At 35.5% G+C, this 22859-nt stretch overlaps 1 protein-coding gene across 3 annotated transcripts in view; it reads right to left on the bottom strand.

The window, feature by feature from the left end:
* Positions 1-21302, bottom strand: part of LOC121430913 (adenosine 3'-phospho 5'-phosphosulfate transporter 2-like) — a 28741-nt gene extending 7439 nt beyond the window's left edge. The window contains exons 1-7 of one of the 3 annotated variants that reach the window (XM_041628346.1): positions 21236-21259; positions 12750-12754; positions 5915-6314; positions 3562-3683; positions 2440-2594; positions 834-941; positions 79-176 (exon numbers count right to left, since the gene is read on the bottom strand). In XM_041628346.1, the coding sequence (XP_041484280.1) occupies positions 79-176; positions 834-941; positions 2440-2594; positions 3562-3683; positions 5915-6310 (879 nt within the window). In that variant the 5' untranslated portion in view covers positions 6311-6314; positions 12750-12754; positions 21236-21259. Of the gene's footprint in view, positions 1-78; positions 177-833; positions 942-2439; positions 2595-3561; positions 3684-5914; positions 6315-12749; positions 12755-21114; positions 21191-21235 lie in introns of those variants that run through there. The other 2 variants (XM_041628345.1, XM_041628344.1) reach the window with 2 other exon arrangements.
* Between the last annotated feature and the right edge of the window lie 1557 nt (positions 21303-22859).

Genomic DNA, 22859 nt, shown 5'->3' with positions numbered 1-22859 from the left:
GCTTCTTTTTGCCTTTGGTTTTCATATCTATTAAATTCTGAATATGAATTTGAATGTCAATCAAAATATTGAACTTACTACTTCTGATGATGATGCTCTGTGTGCTTTCATAGCCTTTTCTTGAACGTTGCCTATAATTGCATCAGCACACAATGCTAAAGATATCAATATAATGCCTGTCAAGAAATAAAAAATCAAGAAGAAAATGGATGACAGAATATTCAGCTCTGTATGGCTTAACTCTAGAAATACTGGGCTATTTTGACTCAAATTACTAGGGAGTAATCTACTTCGGCAAGAAATTCATCCACAAGATGATGCACTCAACCCAGGTGAGGTAAAAAGGTACCTAGCAGGAATGTGTTCCTTCAAGCGCAGTGCTTGTTACAGCTGCTCTGCGAGAGCCAGGGCAATTACTACATTTGGCCATGTTCATCCACAACTGACCGTAAGCCCAAAATCCACAATATGATCCACTCAACCAAGTTGAGGTAAATAGGTACCTTGCAGGAATCTATTTCTTCAAACGCACTGCATGTTAAGGTTGCTCTGCTAAGCCAGGGTAATTACGCTGCATTACTGTAGAGTGCTTGAAGGCTTCTGATAAAGTAAGTTACTTAACTTACTTTATCAGAAGTCTTCAAGCACTCTACAGTAATGCAGCGTTATTATTAGCAGAGCAACGTTAACATGCACTGCGTTTGAAGAAATATAAGCAAGTAAATTATTACAATGTATTTTTCTACAAAACCAGATCTGTGGAGGACTTCATTAATATCACTAGAAGTACAATGGTAAAGGATCTGTGAGGGGTTCTTGTAATCATGACTTACCCGTCCTGTCAAACTTGGGTGAGACGGTACTGTCAGCTAACGTAAAGAAGATAAGACCTACACTCATACAGATGGCTGCACAGGTGTCTGTTAAACCATATGGCTTTCCTGTATTTACAACAAACACAAAAGAGTTTTAACTGATTTGGGATCACAAATTTATAGGGAAACAAACACAACTTAGAGATTAACTTTCATTGGAAAGAGTAATATAAGAGCAATTAAATATAAGCTTCATTCATCCGTTAAAACATAGGAGAATAAATGGAAATTTAAAATGTCTTGCAAAGTCTTATAAGGTATTCTAAGCTTGGCAAACACGCATCAAAATCCATGGTTTTGTGGACAACTCCTTTATTTGTTTTTATATTTATAAATGTTCAGATTTTTTCTATTAATACTACCATGACATACGTTGTGCTCAGGAGGCAAGAGGCAGTTTGAAAGATAATGGGGACAAGCTGAAAGCTTGTACCCAAAACAAATGAATAGTTGTCCACAAAATATTTTGCCAGCTTTGGTTTTGGCCTCGGCCCAAGTCAAATGTACTACATGTAAGGCTATGGGAGAAGGTTATCTCCAGCAGCTTCATGGGTCAGAAGTACCAGCCTCGACTACATCTCTGGCTATAACTAACAAACTCTGTAAGGTTTTGAACATTCAAAATTCTCATAATAAAAAATGTTAACTCTCAAGATAAGTTTTTCCCATCAATACACCTTGATAGTACTCTATTTATAAATGTAAACTTCAGGAAAAATATCCCAGGACTTTAAAGATTTAGGGACAAATTTGAACTTAAAAAAAGAGGCCGAAGGGGTAATTTTTTTGTTAGTAAATGAAGATTTGATTAATGATACTGTAGGTTGCTGTACTATAATTCCTCTTTTTGAAATTCTTTTTTTACTTCACTTTAATTCATTTCATAAATCACCAAACGTATACACCCATGAATGAATAAATTAATGAATAACAAATCCATACACACATCAATCAATAAATAATGAAATAAATGAATGAATAAATAATAAATGCAATAAATCATACATTTTACCCCTCCACACAGTGGATTTCTTTTAGTGGTATTGTTCTATATACTTTCAATGTTGTTTAATATGTTTGGTTTATTATAATAATTCATTTTAAGACTATGTTTTATTATTTGTATGCATGTTCAGTTTTGATCCTTGGACCTTGGAATCATGTATATTATGGGGTTTTTTTGACCAAATGAATAGATAATTAATAATAATAATAATAATAATCCGCTTTTATATAGCGCTTAATCCATCGGAACGACGTTTCTAAGCGCTTTACAGATATATTATTACCCCGGTCATCGGATTCAATCAGTCATTCCCGCACACAATGTGTGCACATCCTCCACTCCCTGGGGAGTATTCCAGTCAGTCGCCTGTGAGGCGCACACAATACTGGACAAGCTACAATGACTTTCACATCCTACCGGGTACCCATTTAGCACCTGGGTCGAGAGTGGCAAAGTGTGGATTAACGCCTTGCCAAAGGACGCCAGACCGCGGTGGGATTCGAACACACGACCCTCAATTAAGGGATTGAATGATAAATTAAATCAATAAAATAATACCTTGTATAAGAACACCTCCCAACATGACTGGTATAAGTTTGCAGCATTTGAAGATGACCTGTGTTGGGTAGTTGAGATAGCCTAATGATGCATTAGACATTCCCATGGTGGTGACAGTCAGGATCGAGAGCAGGATGTACGTCTTCAGGGGAATTCTGGGAAGGAAATGACGAGAGAGAGAGCGATGTCTTTTTATATTATTTTTCAAAGGACATTCCACCCAAAAAAAAGTTGATTTAAAAATAAAAAGAGAAAAATCCTACAAGCACAGATAAAGAATGAAAATTTTATCAAACTCGGGTGTAAAGAACGTTATGACATTATGACAGTTTTGACCTACATGTAAGTTTTGCTTCATTTCAGAAAACAGTTTATGGACATCCTGGTCGGTATGCAAATGAGGGGACAGATGATATCACCCTCTTTCTACTTCTTTGGTATCTTAATATGTAAAATATTCTAAATTTCTCCTCATTGTCATATGAAGCAATGCTTTATTCTTCCCTGAACATGTGACATTTATTTGTTTTCATCAAGTTTTTAGTCCTTATTGTCAAATCTACAAAAATTGAAATATTGTATAATTTACACAATACAAAAACACAAAGAAATAGTGAGTGAAAAACTTTGAGGTGACAGAAAAGAATATTTACAATAAAATCAACACATTAGAGGAGTTGCTAAATGTAGGCCATATTCTTCATAATCTACTGTACATGATTTTGTGGTGATTGTTAAGTCAACGGATTAGTTTCATGACATAGAAAATGGCAGTAATCATCTGAAATATGTAGTAATGATAATAATAGCTGGATTTATAAAGTGTTTTTTGCCATTTAAATGTAGTCCATGATATTCTCTGACAAATTTTGACTACTCAAACCCTTGCATCTGATTGACTCAGACCAAATCATAAAACACACTCTTGTAAAATTAACCGACAAATTTCATACCTAGTCTGCTGTGCAAACCCTTCACTCGAGGTATTGGGTCTGAATGCACAGCCTACAATGGCTAGTGTACAGAACAGCAAGTTTTTATGTGTTAGTCTTGTGTGAAGACCTTCTTATTGATCAAAGTTTCAATTAGGGCCTGCGCCTACGTGTACAGACTATTTCATACCTTCTTTGGTTGTCGCTCTGTACCTGGGTTGCTAGGAGACCAAATATTGTATAGCAACCAAACTGAGTGAGAGTTAGATACCAGCCAAACGACTTGAACTCCTCAAAGCTGAAGATTAATTCCTACATGTAAGGAAAAAAAAGAATGATTTAATTATATCAGCATCATTATGAAACGAGATGAAACAAATGGGTACGAGATTTGTTCTTTCAATTTCTAAGGTCAATGTGACATACATGAAAATGTATTGGTAATGAGCTTCTAATTCTAAACCTTGTACACTGTACCTCAATTTTTTTTAATGGAGGCAGCTGAGAAAATTTTTGGAAAATATCACAATACTAGCAACCAGGCATTTTTTTTTTGGGGGGGGCTACTTTTTCACAACTTACTGTCTACATGTAAATCTTTAACAAAGGATATTGTGATAAATGGGAATTTCCATGGCTCTTTTGAGCACTTCAGTGGCTAAATCACCCACAGTCCCCATGTGATATTGTTTTTCCCCCCAATGGGCAACCTCGTTTTATAATAGTCATATGAAGAGTAGGACTACTCTTCATATGACTGCTCCTGATCTACAGCTCCTGTCTTCGACTTCGAAGACAGGAGCTGTAGATCAGGAGCAGGAGGGGACTTTCACTTCTACATGTACTTCTATCCATTTTATCTCAGTCCTTCCATGGCCCTGTCTTACAAAGAGTTACGATTGCTCCAATCAATCGTAACTCTATGGAAATCCATCAGTGTCGAAAGATTTTCTACAGGAAATTTGCTATAAATTGTCCTTTGTAAACAAAGGAAATTGTTAAGAAGTCAACAAATTTATGGATATACATGTACATTCATATCTAGAATTTCAGAAATCAATGAATTTATGGATATACATTCATATCTAGATTTTTTTTTAATAACAATACATTTTATATGTTGACTTTGATGGCTTTCCACAGTTGCGATTGATTGGATCAATCGGAACTCTTTGTAAGATGGGGCCCAGGACATTACATTGTGTACCATATTTCAATGGAGGCTTCAATGAATTTCATATCCTACCAGGTACCCACTTTAACACCTGGGTGGAGAGTGGCAAAGTGTGGATTAATGCCTTACCAAAGGAAACAAGGCTGTGGTGATATACATGTACATGCTCTTGTATGCATACATACATGTATCTATGCTTCCTTATTACTATGAACTTAATTGTCATTCAATGGAGGGAGGGAGGGGGGATTTTTTTGTACATTCCAGGGGGTCGATAGCCCTAAGACCGGAATACATTTTTTTTCACTGCATACTACCAGGACAATGAGCGGGCATATAGAACGCTGCAGGAGTAATTTTTTTAAAGGTGTTTTGAACCAACAATAAAGTTAAGAGTCTACAATTAATCATACAACATGGGTTCTTGCAGAGTTTACAATGAGAAACGGCATGGCTCAAAGTTCATGACTGTGTCTATGCATGATCCTTGATTTGCATGACCGCATTTCCCTGCTCATGAAATTTACATAGCAGACTGCAATCTACATTGAAAAATATATGTTGTAATAAAAAAAAATGTTGGTTGCCAAATGTGACATTAATTTTTTATTGCCTTAGATCAAGCTACATGTACTGTATGTACAGTATATAGGCTTAGAAGTTCTTTTCATAATGTAAATGAGGTAGGTTTTAATAGAGTTTTCCTTCCTTGAGGGGACATCGTTGCAGTGTCTCTTTCATTTGATTACTTGCAACAGGGTTGTTGCATATCCCTGCTTGCAATTACAATTGAATATCTAAAGCCAAGATGTACTGAAAAATTGCCATTTCCAGTGAGCTAGTGTATTCATGGAATGCTATTCCTGAATAAAAGCTCTTTAACTTGTAAAGCTAATCATTACACACTTTCAACTAGCAAATTGGCAATGCAATGAAAGCAACTAATCGCTGCAAAAAATGCAAATTTGCAATTTTTCATCAAAATGTCTGTTCTATTCTTATTTATACCCATACATGTACATCCATATGTAAGAATACATGTAGATTATACAAAAATTGTTCATTTAGAATATTAAGATATAAAGAAAGATTAATGTTAAGCTGGTGAAAGCTGTGTACTTTTAATAAGGAATGTAAAATTTAAGCCACGTACAAATTTGAAATATTACAACTAAAAAACATTTAAGATCAGTTTGGTTTCCCTAGTCATGGTGAAAATTTGAAAAAATTAACAAAAAAAAAAGTTCAGAGGTCTGTCTTGAAGTTTGGTCAACCATGGACCTTTGCAATACATGTAGGTCCATGGATCATCAGACTGAGAATAAATTCACTTTTAATACAAATAGCTGAAAAAAAAAGAATCTTTTACCTGACAATAACCATAGATGATGAAAAAGAAGAAAATTGAACCCATAAGGAAGAAAAACTGGGCACCGGTCGACCAAGTTGATATAGGGAGTCCAACGACATAAAACACATCACGCTGGTTGCTGGAATCCTTCGCCCCTTTGGCATCGTCTGCAAAGCCCCCAATGTTCACAGAATGCTTTCCATTTGTCACTATCGAGCTAGGAGTCCCCTTGAGGGGCGCACCAGGGGGCTGCGTCCCCTGTGGGGTGGTGGAAGGGGGCAGCTCCATGAGATAGGTGGCTGCCTCGCGGTACTTGAAGCTGTCGTTGAGCTTGGACGATGACGTCTGGCGTGTTGTGAGAGCCCTGTTTGCTGGGACACGTCCAACCAGCCGGGGCTTGTGAGGATTCGACATGCCTGAGTAAAGATGAAAGGGTACCAGTTAAAAGCCATTGAAGAGCTATCATCCCCCGGAGTTATTGTTATTCAGGGTAAATAAAACCTTGTCTCACTTTTAATACAAAGAATGCTCTACGTGCAGAGACACATGCTTGTATGCACATGGATACATATTCCAAGTCAAAAAACAAGATTTATTCTTTCATGGAGGTTAAAAATAAGGCCTTTTCACGATGGAATTTCATAAAATGAATAGTCAATTAATATTTTACAAAGAGATTCATAGAATAATAATTGTCAAACTCAGAATAGCATTACATACATGTATGTAGGCCCTAATAGTATTTCACTCCCACTTGCTTGAAATGGCTTGCTTATGGCATAATTTAGAACACTGACATACCGACATACACGAACATGCACATACATGTACGGGTGATCTTAATAATTTGGTGCATTCATACATGTACATGTATGTAAAATCACATTTACAGCTAAACTTGAATGTGTAAGTTGGGACCGATAAAACACATTATTACTTGATGAAGGATAAGGGGGGGGTAGGGTGTCCAAACTCTTTTCCACATTTTGAAGCCTTCTTTGGATTTCACCAAAAGTATGAATATTACACCAAAAACATGAAAAATACTTTCTAAAATCTTCTATTTTGTTCCCTATATTGGTTCACACTTTGTACTAAATATTGACATAACTTTTCTTGTTAATTTTTTCCAAATGGCTGTTTAAAATTGATAGTCCAGACACACAACCAGTCGGGACACACAGCAAAGTTCTGGGTATGTAAGCCCAATATTCAACGTGAATAAACAGACATATATATGTAGATACTGAAAGGGGATATTTTTTCAGGAAAGAAACAATGCCTTCCATCAATGGATGGGCCTGGATTCACTCATTCATCATTCCATTCTCACTTTGCAAACCATATTAAAAAAATGCAGATGAAGAAACCTCAAGAATCGACCTTGTTTATGCACTGCACAAAAGAGAGCCTGAAATAAGCTGCCCAGCTGATCCGATAAACAGGGAAATGTTACATAACTGAGTAAATAATACAAGTAAACAGAAACTTAATAAATTCTCCTGGTATGAATGATACTGATACAGCTCAATGAAAAGTAAAGGTAAGAAAGGACCATAAAATCGCAAAGCATGAAGAAAGATTTTTTTTTAATACAGTAAACAAAATTCTCTAGCTTTATCTTTGACAATTATAAGGAATTGTTGGCATGACAGATAAAAGAGACAGTTACAGTACCTGTAGGTGAGGATCAAGATTCAGGGGGGAGGGGGCTCTTCATTCAGTTTCTTCCCAATTCGAAGGGACATCTACAATCATTTCTTTCTTTTCTTCAATTTTTGTCATTCTTACCAGAGGACCCTGGTGGGTGTTTCATAAAGCTTTTCGTAAGTTACAGTGTAAGAGCAACTTTAAGAGTGACTAGTGATCCTTTCTTGTGGAAAATGGTATATTCATTGGCGATGGTTTAAGCATGTAAGAAAGGTTCACCAGTCGTTCTTAAAAGTTGCTCTTAACTTTATACGAACAGCTTAATGAATGGCCCCCAGTACAGATGGCAAAATTAATCCATTTTCAATAGTCTCCTTCAACCTTTACACTTGGTTTGTATCAGGGAATTTGGTGAAATGTACTTTGTACTTTAATTAAAGTGATTCCTTTAATAGTCAAGAAACTTTACAAAAAGTTTTACGAAACACCCCACTCCCCCTGTGCATCAATAAAGTAAGAACTGACTACTGAATCTGTATTGTGGTCTCATTAAACATCAATATTTAAAGCAAGAACTGACTACTGTAGGCCTATGTTGTGGTCTCATTGACTAATATTGGAATACATGTAGTACCCATAAAATAACATCATAAAAACATGTATGATAATACAGAAAATAATTTAGCCATTTATAATATATGGAGAAACAAAAATAATCTAGGGTAAAGCTACCAGTTTTGCTAGTATACATGTACCTACATTTGGTTACTAGCAGTCCTGATGTGCACCACAATTGAAAAGTGGTCTAAATCGTTGAGTGAGAGATTGTATCAGAACTTATCAGATCTTGAGTTGTTGCAATCATTGTGATTGTAACAAAATATTTGGATGGCTCCAAAATTTTGAGCCAGGAAAGGCTGATCATAACTGACCGCACAACAGTGGGAACAAGCGGTGAAATAGTGTGTTATCATTCAAGTGGGCTTTTTAATACAGAGTATTTGATCAGAATGTTGCATTGCGTAGTTGAGGACTTGGGGGGTACAATACATGACTGAATAGGGCCATCTGCACCAGCCCAAGTTTTCGAATAAGCGCGATATTTCTGATCCGGCAAATTATCCCAATCTGAATCTCAGGATTATTTGTAATGGAGACGCAATTATCGTGCTAGTTCGTAGGATTAATCTTGAGATTGCGATCCCAAGTCAACTTGGAATTATTTGCATAATTGCGTGATATTCTAATTCGCAGGTGCAGACCCACTCTGGATTATTTATTCACAGCGTCAGACCATAATGCATCGATGCCTCGCTCAAGCAGGAATTGCTCATCTTGCGATGGTGGAGACAGGGTTTCTTGAATCTCAAGATTAATCATGAAGAGGGCCGATCAGGCTCAAATCTCGAGATTGAGCAAACTCGTGCTGGTGCAGCACCACCTATAGTGTTGTTTGTATTGGCTTTAGGTTTGCAGGCAACATAATCATTTGACTCTATAACTGTCAAAGAGCAAAAACATTACATAATGTTACACTTTCAAGAACCCCTCCATACAAAGCAATCTGGTGTACAGAAACCAATCAACAGTTTCTTCACAATCATACTAAAACCTCTGAAATCTTCAGAGCAAATAGAGACCTAAAAAGAAGAGTAGATACATGTTTTTACCAATACAATACACTGTCTGAGGTTTATAAACTCCACTGTACATTTTCCTGTTTTCTATAAAAACAGGCAAATTTTTTTGTGCTTCAATGTAAATACCATGCATCCCTTTTAAACAGCATAATAATGCCATTAATGAAAAACTGAGTAAAAACTGCAAATCTTATGACATGTACAGATTTTGGGGAAAATCAGGGGCACCAAATTGTAGTTCAAACAATTCAAATGTTTAATTTCTAATCAACAGCATATCAATTTTTATTATCCCCTTTATGAGAAGACTCTTTGGTCAATTCCTTTTATATTATGCGACCTTTTCCTATCTTGCACATGTACTTCAAAATTGAATTTGTAAAACAATTTCAATGTCTCAGAGTCTTAATTCTTTAAGATCTTTGAATTCTAAATTGTCTTCAAATGATTTCAAAGTTAAATTTTTGGATGAATTCAAACATGTTTACATTAAAGTTCTTTTATAGAGTGTTTCAAATTAAAACGATTTCAATGTTGAATGTTGAATTCAGAATTTGCAAAAGCTTCAAAAAAATTTGATCACTGCCTACACTGTACCCTCTCAAAAATTAATCTAGCTTCTTTCACTTCATATTCTTCTTGTTGCAAAATGCTTTAGCAATGGTTTATTAAGAAAATTGTATTAAGTATTTTCTTAGTTCTTAACATTCAAATCTTTAGTGTGGTGATAATAACCATTTCCAATTCATTTTTTTATTTGCATTTCATTATCACCATATCTCTTTCAAATGGTACTGTTGCTTAACTTTTTTTTTAATAAAAGGCCTTGACATCTATTTTACATATATGTAGAGGCATCTCGGAAAGTTTTTTTGTAACTTGAATTTTTCCCCCTTTCCATCTTTTAAGGTGCTTTTACATAATCCCATCTAGACTTCAGATTTAAGATAGTTTCATAGAGTAAAGATCTTTCACATAATATATATTTTTTAATGATACATAATCCTTTATTACGAGTCCATCCCAACAAAAAGTTTGAATAAAAAGAGAAAAATCCAACAAGCATAACACTGAAAATTTCATCAAAATTGGATGTAAAATAATTAAGGACAAGTCCACCCCCCAAAAAACCTGATTTGAATAAAAAGAGAAAAAATCAACAAGCATAACACTGAAAATTTAATCAAAATCGGATGTAAAATAAGGAAGTTATGGCATTTTAAAGTTTCACTTATTTTCAACAAAACAGTTATATGAACGAGACAGTTACATGTACATCCAAATGAGAGAGTTGATGACATCACTCACTCACTATTTCTTTTGTATTTTATTATATGAAATATGAAATATTTTTATTTTCTCGTCATTGTCATGTGAAATGAAGTTTCATTCCTCCCTGAACACGTGGAATTCCATTATTTCAACATTTTGTACTTCAGGCAAGGAGGTCCTAATTGTCAAATTCGTAAAAATTGAAATATTATATGATTCAAACAATAAAAACAAAAGAAAATGAGTGAATGACATCATCAACTCTCTCATTAAGATGTAACTGGCTTGTTCATATAACTATTTTGTTGAAAATAAGCGAAACTTTGAAATGCCATAGTTTTATTTTACATCCGATTTTGATGAAATTTTCAGCATTGTGCTTGTCTGATTTTTCTCCATTGATTAAAATCAACATTTTTTTCTGAGGTGGACTTGACCTTTAAGTTATAACATTTTTAAGTTTCGCCTAAATTCTCAAAACAGTTACATGTATTTGCACATCCCGGTCGGTATGCAAATGAGGGAACTGATGACATCACTCACTATTTTTTTTTGTATTTTATTACCAGTATATGAAATATGAAATATTCTAATTTCCTGGGAACTTTTCGCTCCTTTCTTTCTTTTACTTTTCAAACTGACATAATTTGAACAAAGAAATTATCATATTTTGAAAAAAAAGAAAAGCATATTTATAAGGCAACAATAGTCAAAACTGACTAGTTTGCCTATTCAAAATAACAACAACAACAACAATTTTCTCCTCATTGTCCTGTGAAAAAAAGTTTTATTTCTCCCTGAACATGTGGAATTACCATTGCTTAACATTTTATGGTTCAGTTAAGTTGGTCCATATTGTCAAATCTGCAAAAAGTGAAATAATGTTTAATAATTCGAACAATAAAAAACAAAAGAAATAGTGAGGGACATCATTGATTCTCTCGTTCGCATGTGACTAAATTGTGCATATTTTGTGAAAAATAAGCAAAACTTTAAAATGTCATAACTTTCTTATTTTACATCCGATTTTGATGAAATTTTCAGCATTACGCTTGTCAGATTTTTCTCTATTGATTCAAATCAACACTTCTTTGAGGTGGACTTGACCTTTTAACTTTGCAAATGAATGTTTTTAGTACTGTAGATTTAATAATATAGTTCATTTATTTCTTCCATTCACAAGTGGATACCATGCGCAACCATGGGGTCTCGAAAAGCACCCTAAACACGTAATTTCCATATTCTGAAAATGCACCCCTTAACAAGTATTGGCGTGTGAAACCCTACCCTTAACAAGTATTGGAAACAAAACGATATACTCTTGGCAAATATTCCCTGAAATGAACCCCTAAACAAGTACAGGAATGTTTTATTGTTATGGGTCCTTCGGTCGTCGGCTTTACCTTATTTGGTTTAGTACGACCCCATCTTCTACACCTCGCGCAAATCGGACTCTAAACACGAAGTGTTGGGGCAAAAAGGACATCCTTTATACAACATTTGAATTTTGTTTTATCATCCCCGCAAATTCGACCCTACACACGTAATTTTCCTAGCGAAATAGATACCCTTTTTTCATTATTTTTGTGTTTTTGACACCCTTATCACGTTACGTACGTAACGTGCCCTATCGTGAAAAAGACATCCTTTTTACGTGTTTTTTTTGGTCGCGCATGGTATTCACTCGTCAATGTAAGTGGCCCCTCCTTACATAACAAATGATAATAAAATAAATAGCAAGATAAAAAATGGATTCATTGTCAGCGTATAAACATACTTTGAGGTTGTTAACATAAATCATACCCAGTAGGATTACGGAGACAAAAGTAACACAAAATTTCACATTTCTGAAAGAAAGAGGAGACCTTAAAAAAGCTAGGCTTGTCAAGACAAGGTCCCCAGTTAGGATACGATAAAGTGTATGTGTATAGATATTTTACGTACTTAAGTAGGACTACACATCTAAATCGACATAATGGAAAGAAAGGGAAAGAAGGAAATACAAAGAGAAATTAGCAAAAGAAGAAAAGGGTGAGGATATATATGAATTTATATACAGAATGAAAAGACATAGGGAACAATAAGAGAGGAATTATGAAACAAGGAAAAAAAGGTGTATACAGGGAAGACAAAGAGAGGGAATTACATGGGGCCAATAGTGGAGGTGTATAGAGCAGTTTATAAGATATAAACACTAAATAGAGGCTATAACATTGATTTCCATTGTTACCATCATCGTATCTAGATCTAGGGAGTTTAGGCAAATATTGCAAAACACTTTGAAATAATTATCAGGCTGAAAAACTGATAGTCTGAAGTCATTGCTTTTAAGCACTACTGGAACTTACATGTATGTTACATATGGCCAAAGTAGAAAAACACACTCCTTGTCACAGAGGGCGCTATTTAACTTATCTAAAAACTCAGCAATTGATGCAATGGATTTGGCCAAATTTAATTTTAGTTATGGTAGACAACACTGGTACTCTAGAACTGACATGTGATTCATTTTGGTGTCAAAAAACAACACTTGGAGGTGATTTCAAGTGGTTTAGGGTCAAAATCGCAACCATGACACCTAAAGGTGCTTTTAGTGGATTAGTGTCAAATCATCAGCATGACACAATGGGTGATTTCAAGTGGTTTGGTGTCAAAATGCAAGAATGGCACAGTCACAGCGGGTAAATTCAAATGACTTGTCAAAATGTAAGAATGGCAAAAAGGATGATCTCAAGTGGTTTGCTAATTTGGTGTCAAAATGCAAGGATGGCAAAATGGGTGATTTCAGGTGGTTTGGTGTCAAATGTAAGAATGTCACAATGAGTGATTTGTCACTGATTTCAAGTGATTTGGGCTCAGAAATGCAAGAACGGCAGAATCAGTCATTTAAGGTGGTTTGGTGTCAAAATGCAAGAACAACAAATATTAATGATTTCAAGTATTTTTAGTTTGATGTCAAAATGCAAGAATGGCACAACAGGAGATTTCAAATGCTTTGGTGTAAAAATGCAAGAATGCCACAATTGGGTGGTTTTAAGTGGTTTGATGTCTTAATTAAAATGCAAGAATGGAAATGAATGATTTCAGGTGATTTGGTGTTAAAATGCAAGAATGGCATGATAAAGCCGGTTCGAAGTACCCCACACGTATTAATTCATCGCCATTTTGGATTTGGCGGTGAATTAAAATGCCAGTTTGTCACCGGTTCTTGAGATAATTTTTAGTAGAGGGTAGCGGTAGTGAAGTGTAGTGGAGCCTATACAAACCATTGCCCGAGGTAGGCTCGGCCTGAATAAAGGAAAGATGTGATTTTTAGGAGCTTAAAGGCCAAGTCCACCTCAGAAAATGTTGATTCAAATCAATAGAGGAAAATCAGACACACATCATGATGCTGAAAATTTCATCAAAATCGGATGTAAACTAAGAAAATTATGACATTTTAAAGTTTTGCTTATTTCTAACAAAATAGTTATAAAATATGCACAATTTAGTCACATGCAAATGAGAAAGTTGATGATGTCCCTCACTCACTATTTCTTTTGTTTTCTATTGTTTCCATTAAATACAATAATTCAATTTTTACATATTTGACAATAAGGACCAACTTGACTGAACCATAAAATGTTAAATAATGGTACTAGTAATTCAACATGTTCAGGGAGAAATAAAACTTTGTTTAAAAGGACAATGATTAGAAAATTAGAATATTTCATATTTCAAATAGGGTAACCCTAACCCAATAAAATAAAATACAAAAGAAATAGTGAGTGGGTGATGTCATGAGTCCCCTCATTTGCATACCGACCAGGATGTGCATATAACTGTTTTGTGGAATTAAGAGAAATTTTAAAATGTCATAACTTTCTTATTTTACATCCGATTTTAATGAAATTTTCAGTGTTATGCTTGTTTGATTTTTTTCTTTTTATTCAGATCAATTTTTTCTTGGGGTGGACTTGTCCTTTTAAAACGAAAATTAAAAATGTCATAACTTTCTTGTTTTACATCCAATTTTGATAAAATTTTCAGTGCTTGTTTGATTTTTCTCTTTTTTATTCAAATCAACTTTTTGTTGGGATGGACTTGTCCTTTAATCGAGGGAAAATGATGGTGCATGTACAGTACTTGGCATCACTAGCGTACCTATGGGGGGGCAGGGGGGCAGACTGCCACCCCCCTCCCCGTGATGAGTCATAATTTATCCCTGATGAGCCACAAGTGGCCTCTTCCTATGAACTTGAAGACCTTTTTTTTTGCTTGTCAATTTTTTTCTGGTTTAAAATGTCCTTTATACGCGGTTGAAGACCTTTTTTTTTTGCAGGTCAAATTTTTTGGCGGACGAATTTGCCCCCCTTTGGAAAATCCTAGGTACGCTACTGCTTGGCATGCTGTCTCTAGCTGCGTGGAGATTGACCTACGTAGTCTCTAACAGTTAGGAGCGTCCTGGGCCCTGGCTAACGTACATGTATGATGGGGTAACCATAATTAGCACACATATTCAAAATTATCATGAAGTTGACTTTCAATCAAAAATTTCTCACAGTTCACACAAAATTAATAAAAATCATATATACCAGACGGAAGGCAAGATCTGAAAGTCAAATTCGCTTGACTGAATTATAAAGTAGGTCAAGGGTTTTGCTTGTATCGTGATCTCAAAATTCAATGGCGATCTACTACAAATGCGCGCTTGACTGAAAAATGTCATATTGTGTGACTTTAAATTGTGCACGATCGTTTTGCAAAGTTTTAGTTTCGAAAAAATAATCAAGCAGACAAAGTCAAAGGTAAGATTATTAAGATAAATATCAGATGGAGGTTAAAATGCCATAGATTCGGTTGGTATCACATTTTACTTGCATGTACTTATTTGAAGACGTCTGCTTGCAAACTAGCGATTTCTTGATTTTCTTGATGCCTGTCAAGAAGATCGGATTTTCTCGGAGTGGACACAAAACTTAAAATTTTTAAAAGGTAACAAAATTTGCCAATGTTTTGCCAATATTTTCATAATTTGAGACCTTCCTCACCTTCACATAATTACATTACTGGGTAATTTGGGGTCGCTTTTTTCTGTTGGTGATATCACTTTTTCAAGATATTATTTAGATAAAGAGATATTCGATCATGCGCAAAATTAGGTAACACGCGAAATTAAGGTCGCTGTCACACCATAATAGATCTACTTAAAGGACAAGTCCACCCCAACAAAAACTTTATTTGAATGTTATACAAAGAGAAAAATCCAACAAGTACCGGTATAACACTGAAAATGTCATCAAAATCGGATGTAAAATAAGAAAGTGCAAAGTTATGACATTTTCAAGTTTCGCTTAATTTCACAATTTAACAGTTATATGCACATCCTGGTCTGTGTGCAAATTGGCAGACTGATGACGTCACCCACTCACTATTTCCTTTGTATTTTATTATATGAAATATGAAAATTCTAATTTTCTCCTCATTGTCACCATATGTGAAACTAAATTTTATTCGTTCCTGAACATGTGGAATTACCATTATTTTAACAGTTTATGGTTAAAGAGAAATTCCAGTAGTTGCAGTAAACACTGATTTCATGAGAAAGTCTGTAAAACAAGGCTTAATTGTCAGTATATCATCAAGGATCTAGATCTGGTACAGTTCCATAAACTGAACTTGAAATCTTGAAATCTACGCTGAAAAATGTTCAGACTGAAGATCCCCAACACAGATAAGTGCACGTGGGACAGTGTATAATTATTGCTTCGAATGTCGGGCCCGACGCTCTACCCGAATCCTGTGCTTACGGTATTTGCTGATTTCTCAGCAATTACACATTTCTTCCAGAATCCTTTGCTTTGGCACATACATTTAACAAACAGACACTTTGGTGGTCATTTCATTGGATTCTGTACAAACTCATTTCGATATCGTTACCAAAACTAGCATTTACCTTTAAGTCAAGTTTGTCCTTAAATATTGTCAAATAGAATTAGGAGTGGGCTATAAATGGGTGATTTTTGGTTTTACTGTGGGAACAGTTTTTTTGTGTTCCTTTTACCTTATCTCAACATGAAATGACAATATTTTTTGTCTCGGGTCCGAGAAAAAAGTGTGCCGGGCCAAAATCCAAAATGGCCGCCAAAACCACCCAAAATCACAGTTTTTGCCACAACTTCTTTATTTGGTGGTCTTTTTCTCTGGTTTTGGTGTCTATTCATATGTTTTAGGGGGCAGGCAATTTGTTTTTCCTATAATTAGCACTTTTAAACCATTATTTGTAGAGTTAAAAGGTAATTATACCTAAATTTTCAAATTTTTATAGCCTTTTTTCAGACAAATATAGGTTTTATTGTCCTGGAGTTCTTGGATATTAGATGGTACGAGGTCAACAATAGCAAGCAGCTTCATAGAGCTATATTGCTTTTATTCCTCTACTGTGGGTTTTACGGATATTTGTGAAATATATCTTATTAAATAAAAAAATGTTAATTATCCATAGGGGCAATACAGTATACAATGTACTGTTACAGTACATACTACACTGCATATTTCCATGCATTGACCACCATGACATATGACAAGGCCTGTATATAAACTATAGTGTCATAGAAATAAGCTCTTAAGGTTTAAAATTAGATTGTGAATTTGATTGCTTGTCAGCTGATGTACATGATGAAACCAGCAACGTGAATTTCACATAAAAGATCACATACATGCATCATATACGTACATCACATATCTACATGTAGCCATATCTTCTTCATTTGGAGGCTTTTTTACCTGGTTGTGGTGTCTAATTGGCCTATGTTTATGGGGTCAGGTAACTATATAATCATGGTAATGTTGATCAACAGCCAATCAGAACCAAGGATTCCATGTATCAAGTTACCATTAAGTTAACATAATGGTAAATTTTTAAGCAACGGGACCCAGAATATCTACAGTGTAAATGCCATGATGTGGGGTTAATTACCTTTCTCCGCCCCCTGAATTAGCATATTTGACAAAACATGTCCTCAGTTTCTGAGACAAAACATATCTTCAATTTCTAAGGCATCTAATTCTAAGCCTAAGAGCTCATTTGTTTATACATGCCTTGTCATGGTGGCCAATGCATTTATGCAGTGCAGTATATGTACAGTACATTGTATACTGTATAGCCGCTATGGATAATTAACATTTTTTTTATTTAAGATATATTTCACAAATATCCGTAACCCATAGTAGAGGAATAAAAGCGATATAGCTCTATGAAGCTGCTTGCTATTGTTGACCTCGTACCACCTAATATAGAAGAACCCCAGGACGATAAAATCTACTTTTTGGCTGAAAAAAGGCTATAACAATTGAAAAATTTAGGTACAACTACCCTTTAACTCTACAAATAATAGTTTAAAAGTATTAATTATAGGAAAAACAAATTGCCTGCCCCCAAATACATATGAATAGACACCAAAACCAAAGAAAAAGACCACCAAATAAAAAAGTTGTGGCCAAAACTGTGATTTTGGGTGGTTTTGGCGGCCATTTTGGATTTTGGCCCGGCACACTTTTTTCTCGGACCCAAGACAAAAAATATTGTCATTTCATGTTGAGATACATTACAAGGAATAAAAAAAAACTGTTCCCATATTGAAATTACAAAAAAAGTATTTTTGACCCATGTATAGCCCACTCCTAATAGAATTGAAATATCGTATAATTCAAACAATAAAAAACAAAAGAATTAGTGAGTGAAGGCCATCATCAACTCTCTCAATTCTGCCTTTTCTGGACGCTGTGGCGTGCGCCTGTAATCCAAGCTGTGAGAAGTTACAAATTGATGCAGAGGTTCGAGCCCTGGTCACGTCTTTTGGATGGTGACGTTAAAGGTCGGTCCCACTCATTCAATGAACAAGGTTATAATATAACCTTGTTCTCAGTTATATCTCCATGTGTGACAAAATAAGGGTGGCAATGTTTGGCTTATTTTCTCTTTTTCTTTGGGGCAAATGCTTGATTTTTTTTACACTGACAGCTTCCATTAGACCTGTTAATTCATACTGCTTGGCTCTTATTTAAATTTGATTCTTTATATCATTTATTCTTAATTAAGAATAGAGATAAAAAAATGAAAATTTTCTTGCCATATTACTTTCCACCAATAGAGGGCGTACACAAAAATATGCCCAAAATTCAAGTTTTTGAGCGCTCTGGTGAATACAAAAATTATTCCCACATTACTAATGATAAATAAATTGCAACTGTATGGAAATTAGTAATTTTGGTCACAAAAGTGATATTTTAATGATTTTTTAAAGTGTGTGCTCTATACAGCATTGGCATACCATAGTCCTACATGTAGGCCTAGACTCTCCACAGCCTACAGGCCAGATGGTAGCAGTGAACAAGTGCAAGTGGTCGGTCCCAGACTTAAATAATCATATCTGATTGATACACGTCTGACAAAACTCAAATACACACACACACACACAATTTCATATCGCTAGTGAGTTGGGCATTGAACTGTTTGTCACAAACTTTGTGAAAAATAGATCTTTCTAATCTAGGCCTAATCTATTTAAAAAAGCGAAATTTAAAAAGGTCATAGCCCCATACTAGGTGTCACAATGCGACTGTAAGTCTATTTAGTGTTAACCCCTAGTAACCATTCAGCTTGTATATAATAAAAGGAATTTGGGTGGTTGACTCTTGTCATAGTCCCAGAGTCAATCAACTGTATCTTTAAGTAAGTGATCAAACCCGCTGGGGTGTAAGGATTAGAATTTTACTTTGACTTCTTGACAATCTTAGGTCATGAGCATTGGGTCATTTAACTTGATATATTTAGTTAAGTTCAATGGGGCTCTAAAATTCTATAGATGTTTGTTTTTATGTATGAGAGGAAAAGACTGTTGAGAATGTTTGAGATGGGAGTTTTGAATAGGTGAAATTAAAGCTTGGATAGTTAAGTAGTTTTAATTGGATATGTTCAGCATGGAAGAGTAAAGCAGAGGAATATTGAGAATGTTAATGACTTTGTCTTTGTGAGAGTCAAGATGGAGTGGTGTTTGAGTAAAAGCAAATCAGAAATCGTTTGATTCTCGGGAGAGGAAGACCCTTCCACATTTGGTCTTAACTCGGAGTGTGAGGGTGTGGTTCTCGTAGGCCATTACTTTGGGTGAATGTTGCAGGCTGTGTAGTGCAGGCACAGAGCTGAGTCTTAATCCCCATCGTTGGCAGGCTGGATCCAGGCAGCACAGGCCAGGTAAAGCCACCACATCTGCCCTCATCTCACCAGGCACGACTGTTCCAAAGAACTGGACGAGCTTGGCTCGTACTTCATCCTCGAACTCAGAGTTCGTGACTTGTGATTCATCGTAGCAATCTTCGTACTGTGGCTCTCAGCCCCCATCATTTCGTCCGCGAATCTGGACTGGCTTTTCGTCGAGAGTTCGCTCGCTTTACTTCGCGTCGTCGAAGCCACCGCAGTTCGCTCTTAGACGACTATATTCATCGGACCAACGATAGTCATTGACGATGTCGAAGGGGTCCTTGTTCTGAACTATATAAATTATAACCAGATTAGATATACTACGGTCCAGTGTAGGTATTCATCCAAGTATAAACCCTCTTTTGATGAAACTTAATTGGTGGAATTAATAACCAAAAATATTGTCACGTTTGGATGCCAAATTATTAGGCCTTGATTAAATATAAATAAATCACTCTCATTAGATACATATTGCAACATATTCAGTATAGGTTAATTCATGCTGATGCTAACTGCTAAATACAGTTTGATGTTATGTTGATATGCATGTGATTCATGATTTAATTCTGATTGTTCAATTTCTTTAATTATATGTACATTTATAGAGCTGGTCGCTCTGAATTAAATTTATGTTACATATAGATATTGAATGATTGTGTGATTATTGCAAGTGGTAACTACTTTCGTTTCAACCAGAACCAAATCTATTACCAGACTGGGAATTTCAGTCCCAAGATCTGACACTAGGCCCCAACTTGTTTCATCCAATTTCAATAAAAATTTGCATCATTATGTTTGTTTTGATTTTTCTCTACCGATTCAAATCAACAATTTTCTGGAGTGGACTTGACCTTAATACCCTTTTCATAAACCTATCCTCCAATTAGCCGCCTAAGAGTAATGCGGATAATTCAATAAAAATTGCGTTCATAAACTCCGAAAATAAGCCGCATTATTTCTACGAGCGCCCGTCCTGAAAAAGGGGGATAATCGCCATGACAACTGGACACGCCCCCTCCGATGCGGTTGTGTTGGAAAAGGGTGACCTTGTGACCGCACCATGGCAATTATCCGCATAATTTGGAAATGCGTTCATAAACTCAAAATCTTGTCCCGATGCTGCTATTATGCGGATAATAGCAGCATCAGAGTAATGCGGATAACTCTTGTCCTCCTCCAATTTAACGACCAAATTATGCTGCTATTAGCCGCCTAATTCATTTTAATGGGGTTTATGAAAGGGGTATTAGTTTACTTTAACTTAGTCTTGCCTTTAGTCTTGGTCTTATTGACGTGACGTGGCAGTTTGCTACCTCCACATTCTAAGCCTATCCCCTCCTGGACTTTCGGGGAACAAGAACAGCAGCGTCCCGATGTCGATTGCGCTCAATGCTATTCAGGCCCGATACTCGGCTTACCTTTCATTCATACCAGTAACCAGTCTCTCTAAATCACCACACTACAACAACCATGCAATGTTATGTTCCACACTTTTCATTAAAAGAACACATATCACTTTCAATATAATGAAAAACAAACCTTCACCAACTTCACGGCCTTACTCCTTACTTAGTCTGTCCTACCTTGGCCTTGTCAGCTGTCGTCTGATTCTTCTACTTTACGGTACCGGTTAGGACGCCACCTGCTGTCCTTATCCTCTGTAAAAAAAAAAAAAAAATTCTTGCAATTTTCTTCTCATAACACTCGTCGGTTTGTTTTTAGGGGGTGGCGGTGTGCTAAACAATTTTGAAATGGAAGGAGGGAGGCCTGATTATGCAAAATATAATCATCATATGATCATTTTTATGTTTGTTAACTTTACCTTGACGGTTATAAATACATGGTCCTTTGCAAATGGGGGTGCATGCTTTTTTTAACTGGATCTTAAACGGATACTCCAGCCTGATGATAATGATATGATTTGAAAAGATGGAGAAAAATCAGCCAAACAAAATACTGAAAATTTGACCCAAATTGGACAAGGCCGGAATATCAAAGTTCAATGACATCTTAAAGTTTTCCATTATTCTGGTGAAACAAATCTGGGCTTCAGTGTCTTCATGATTACGAGCAAATTCATGATGTCATATCTACATTTGTTCTTATGTATTTTATTACATGAAATTAGGTTTATTCATTTTTTTTTAATTCAAGAACTTAAAAAGTTGGATTGACATCTGATTTGGTTCATTAGATATTCATTGCTGCAAGCTATTTCTTTTCAAGAGAGACATATCTTTCGTGACACATGTATGAAATCATGAAACAATTGCCATTTCATTAAAAAAACATAAGAAAAAGAAAAGTGGGGATGTGACATCATCAGCCCATCTAATGAATACTCATGACGACGTGCATAACTGTTTTCACAACAACAACAAAAGTTTTACTAAATTAAATGTTCAGCATTTTGCTTGGTGGATTTTACTTTATTCATTTATTCATAGATGGGCCTAAAAATTTTCAGCCTGGAGTTGTAGGCCTACCCATTTAACATAAAATGGGAGAACCGTAAACCTACATGGTCAGTGGGGACTGTCCCCCTAATAAACCTTGATAAAGAAATAAATAACTTATCTTCCTAGATTTATTTTTCTTCTTCTCAAATCAACAAAAACCTTAAACGAGACGTCTTTAGTTTCGCTCAAGGGGAAATTATTATATTTCCTTTTTCTTTTATCTCCATCATTTCTCTTAGCTGGCAAGTGTAAAACTACATAGGCTATTATGCATAGGGCCTACTATCCACCATTAAAAGAAAAAAAAACGGTCAAACACATCGATTGCAAATAGTTTGAATTTCCGGGTAGCCCCCCCCCCCCCATCAATATGTATTAAGGTAATAAGAATATTGATCATAATTTATGTGACTGTGCTACAAAGGCATGGCCCATCGCTCTGCCTTGAAGGGGAAATTTACCGACCCTGATAAAAAAAAGTTGATTGTAAAAATAGCAGTATAAAAAAAATATATGGTGTAATTTTGAGGAAAATCCACACCAAAAGTCATTAGAATTTAACTTTCTTTATCAATGACGTCACGCAAGCAGTTTTCCATATATCGTATGGTAAACTAAATGAAATGGTATTTTATCAAAGCCAAAAAAGGGCACTTATTTGGTGCAAACGAATATTTTCACCATGAGACTACCATTGACCGGGC

The sequence above is a fragment of the Lytechinus variegatus genome, chromosome 17 (genome assembly GCF_018143015.1).
Source record: "Lytechinus variegatus isolate NC3 chromosome 17, Lvar_3.0, whole genome shotgun sequence".
Lineage (NCBI taxonomy): Eukaryota > Metazoa > Echinodermata > Echinoidea > Temnopleuroida > Toxopneustidae > Lytechinus > Lytechinus variegatus.
Note: the sequence above shows the minus strand (reverse complement) of the source record. Positions and strands in the feature narration are given on the sequence as shown.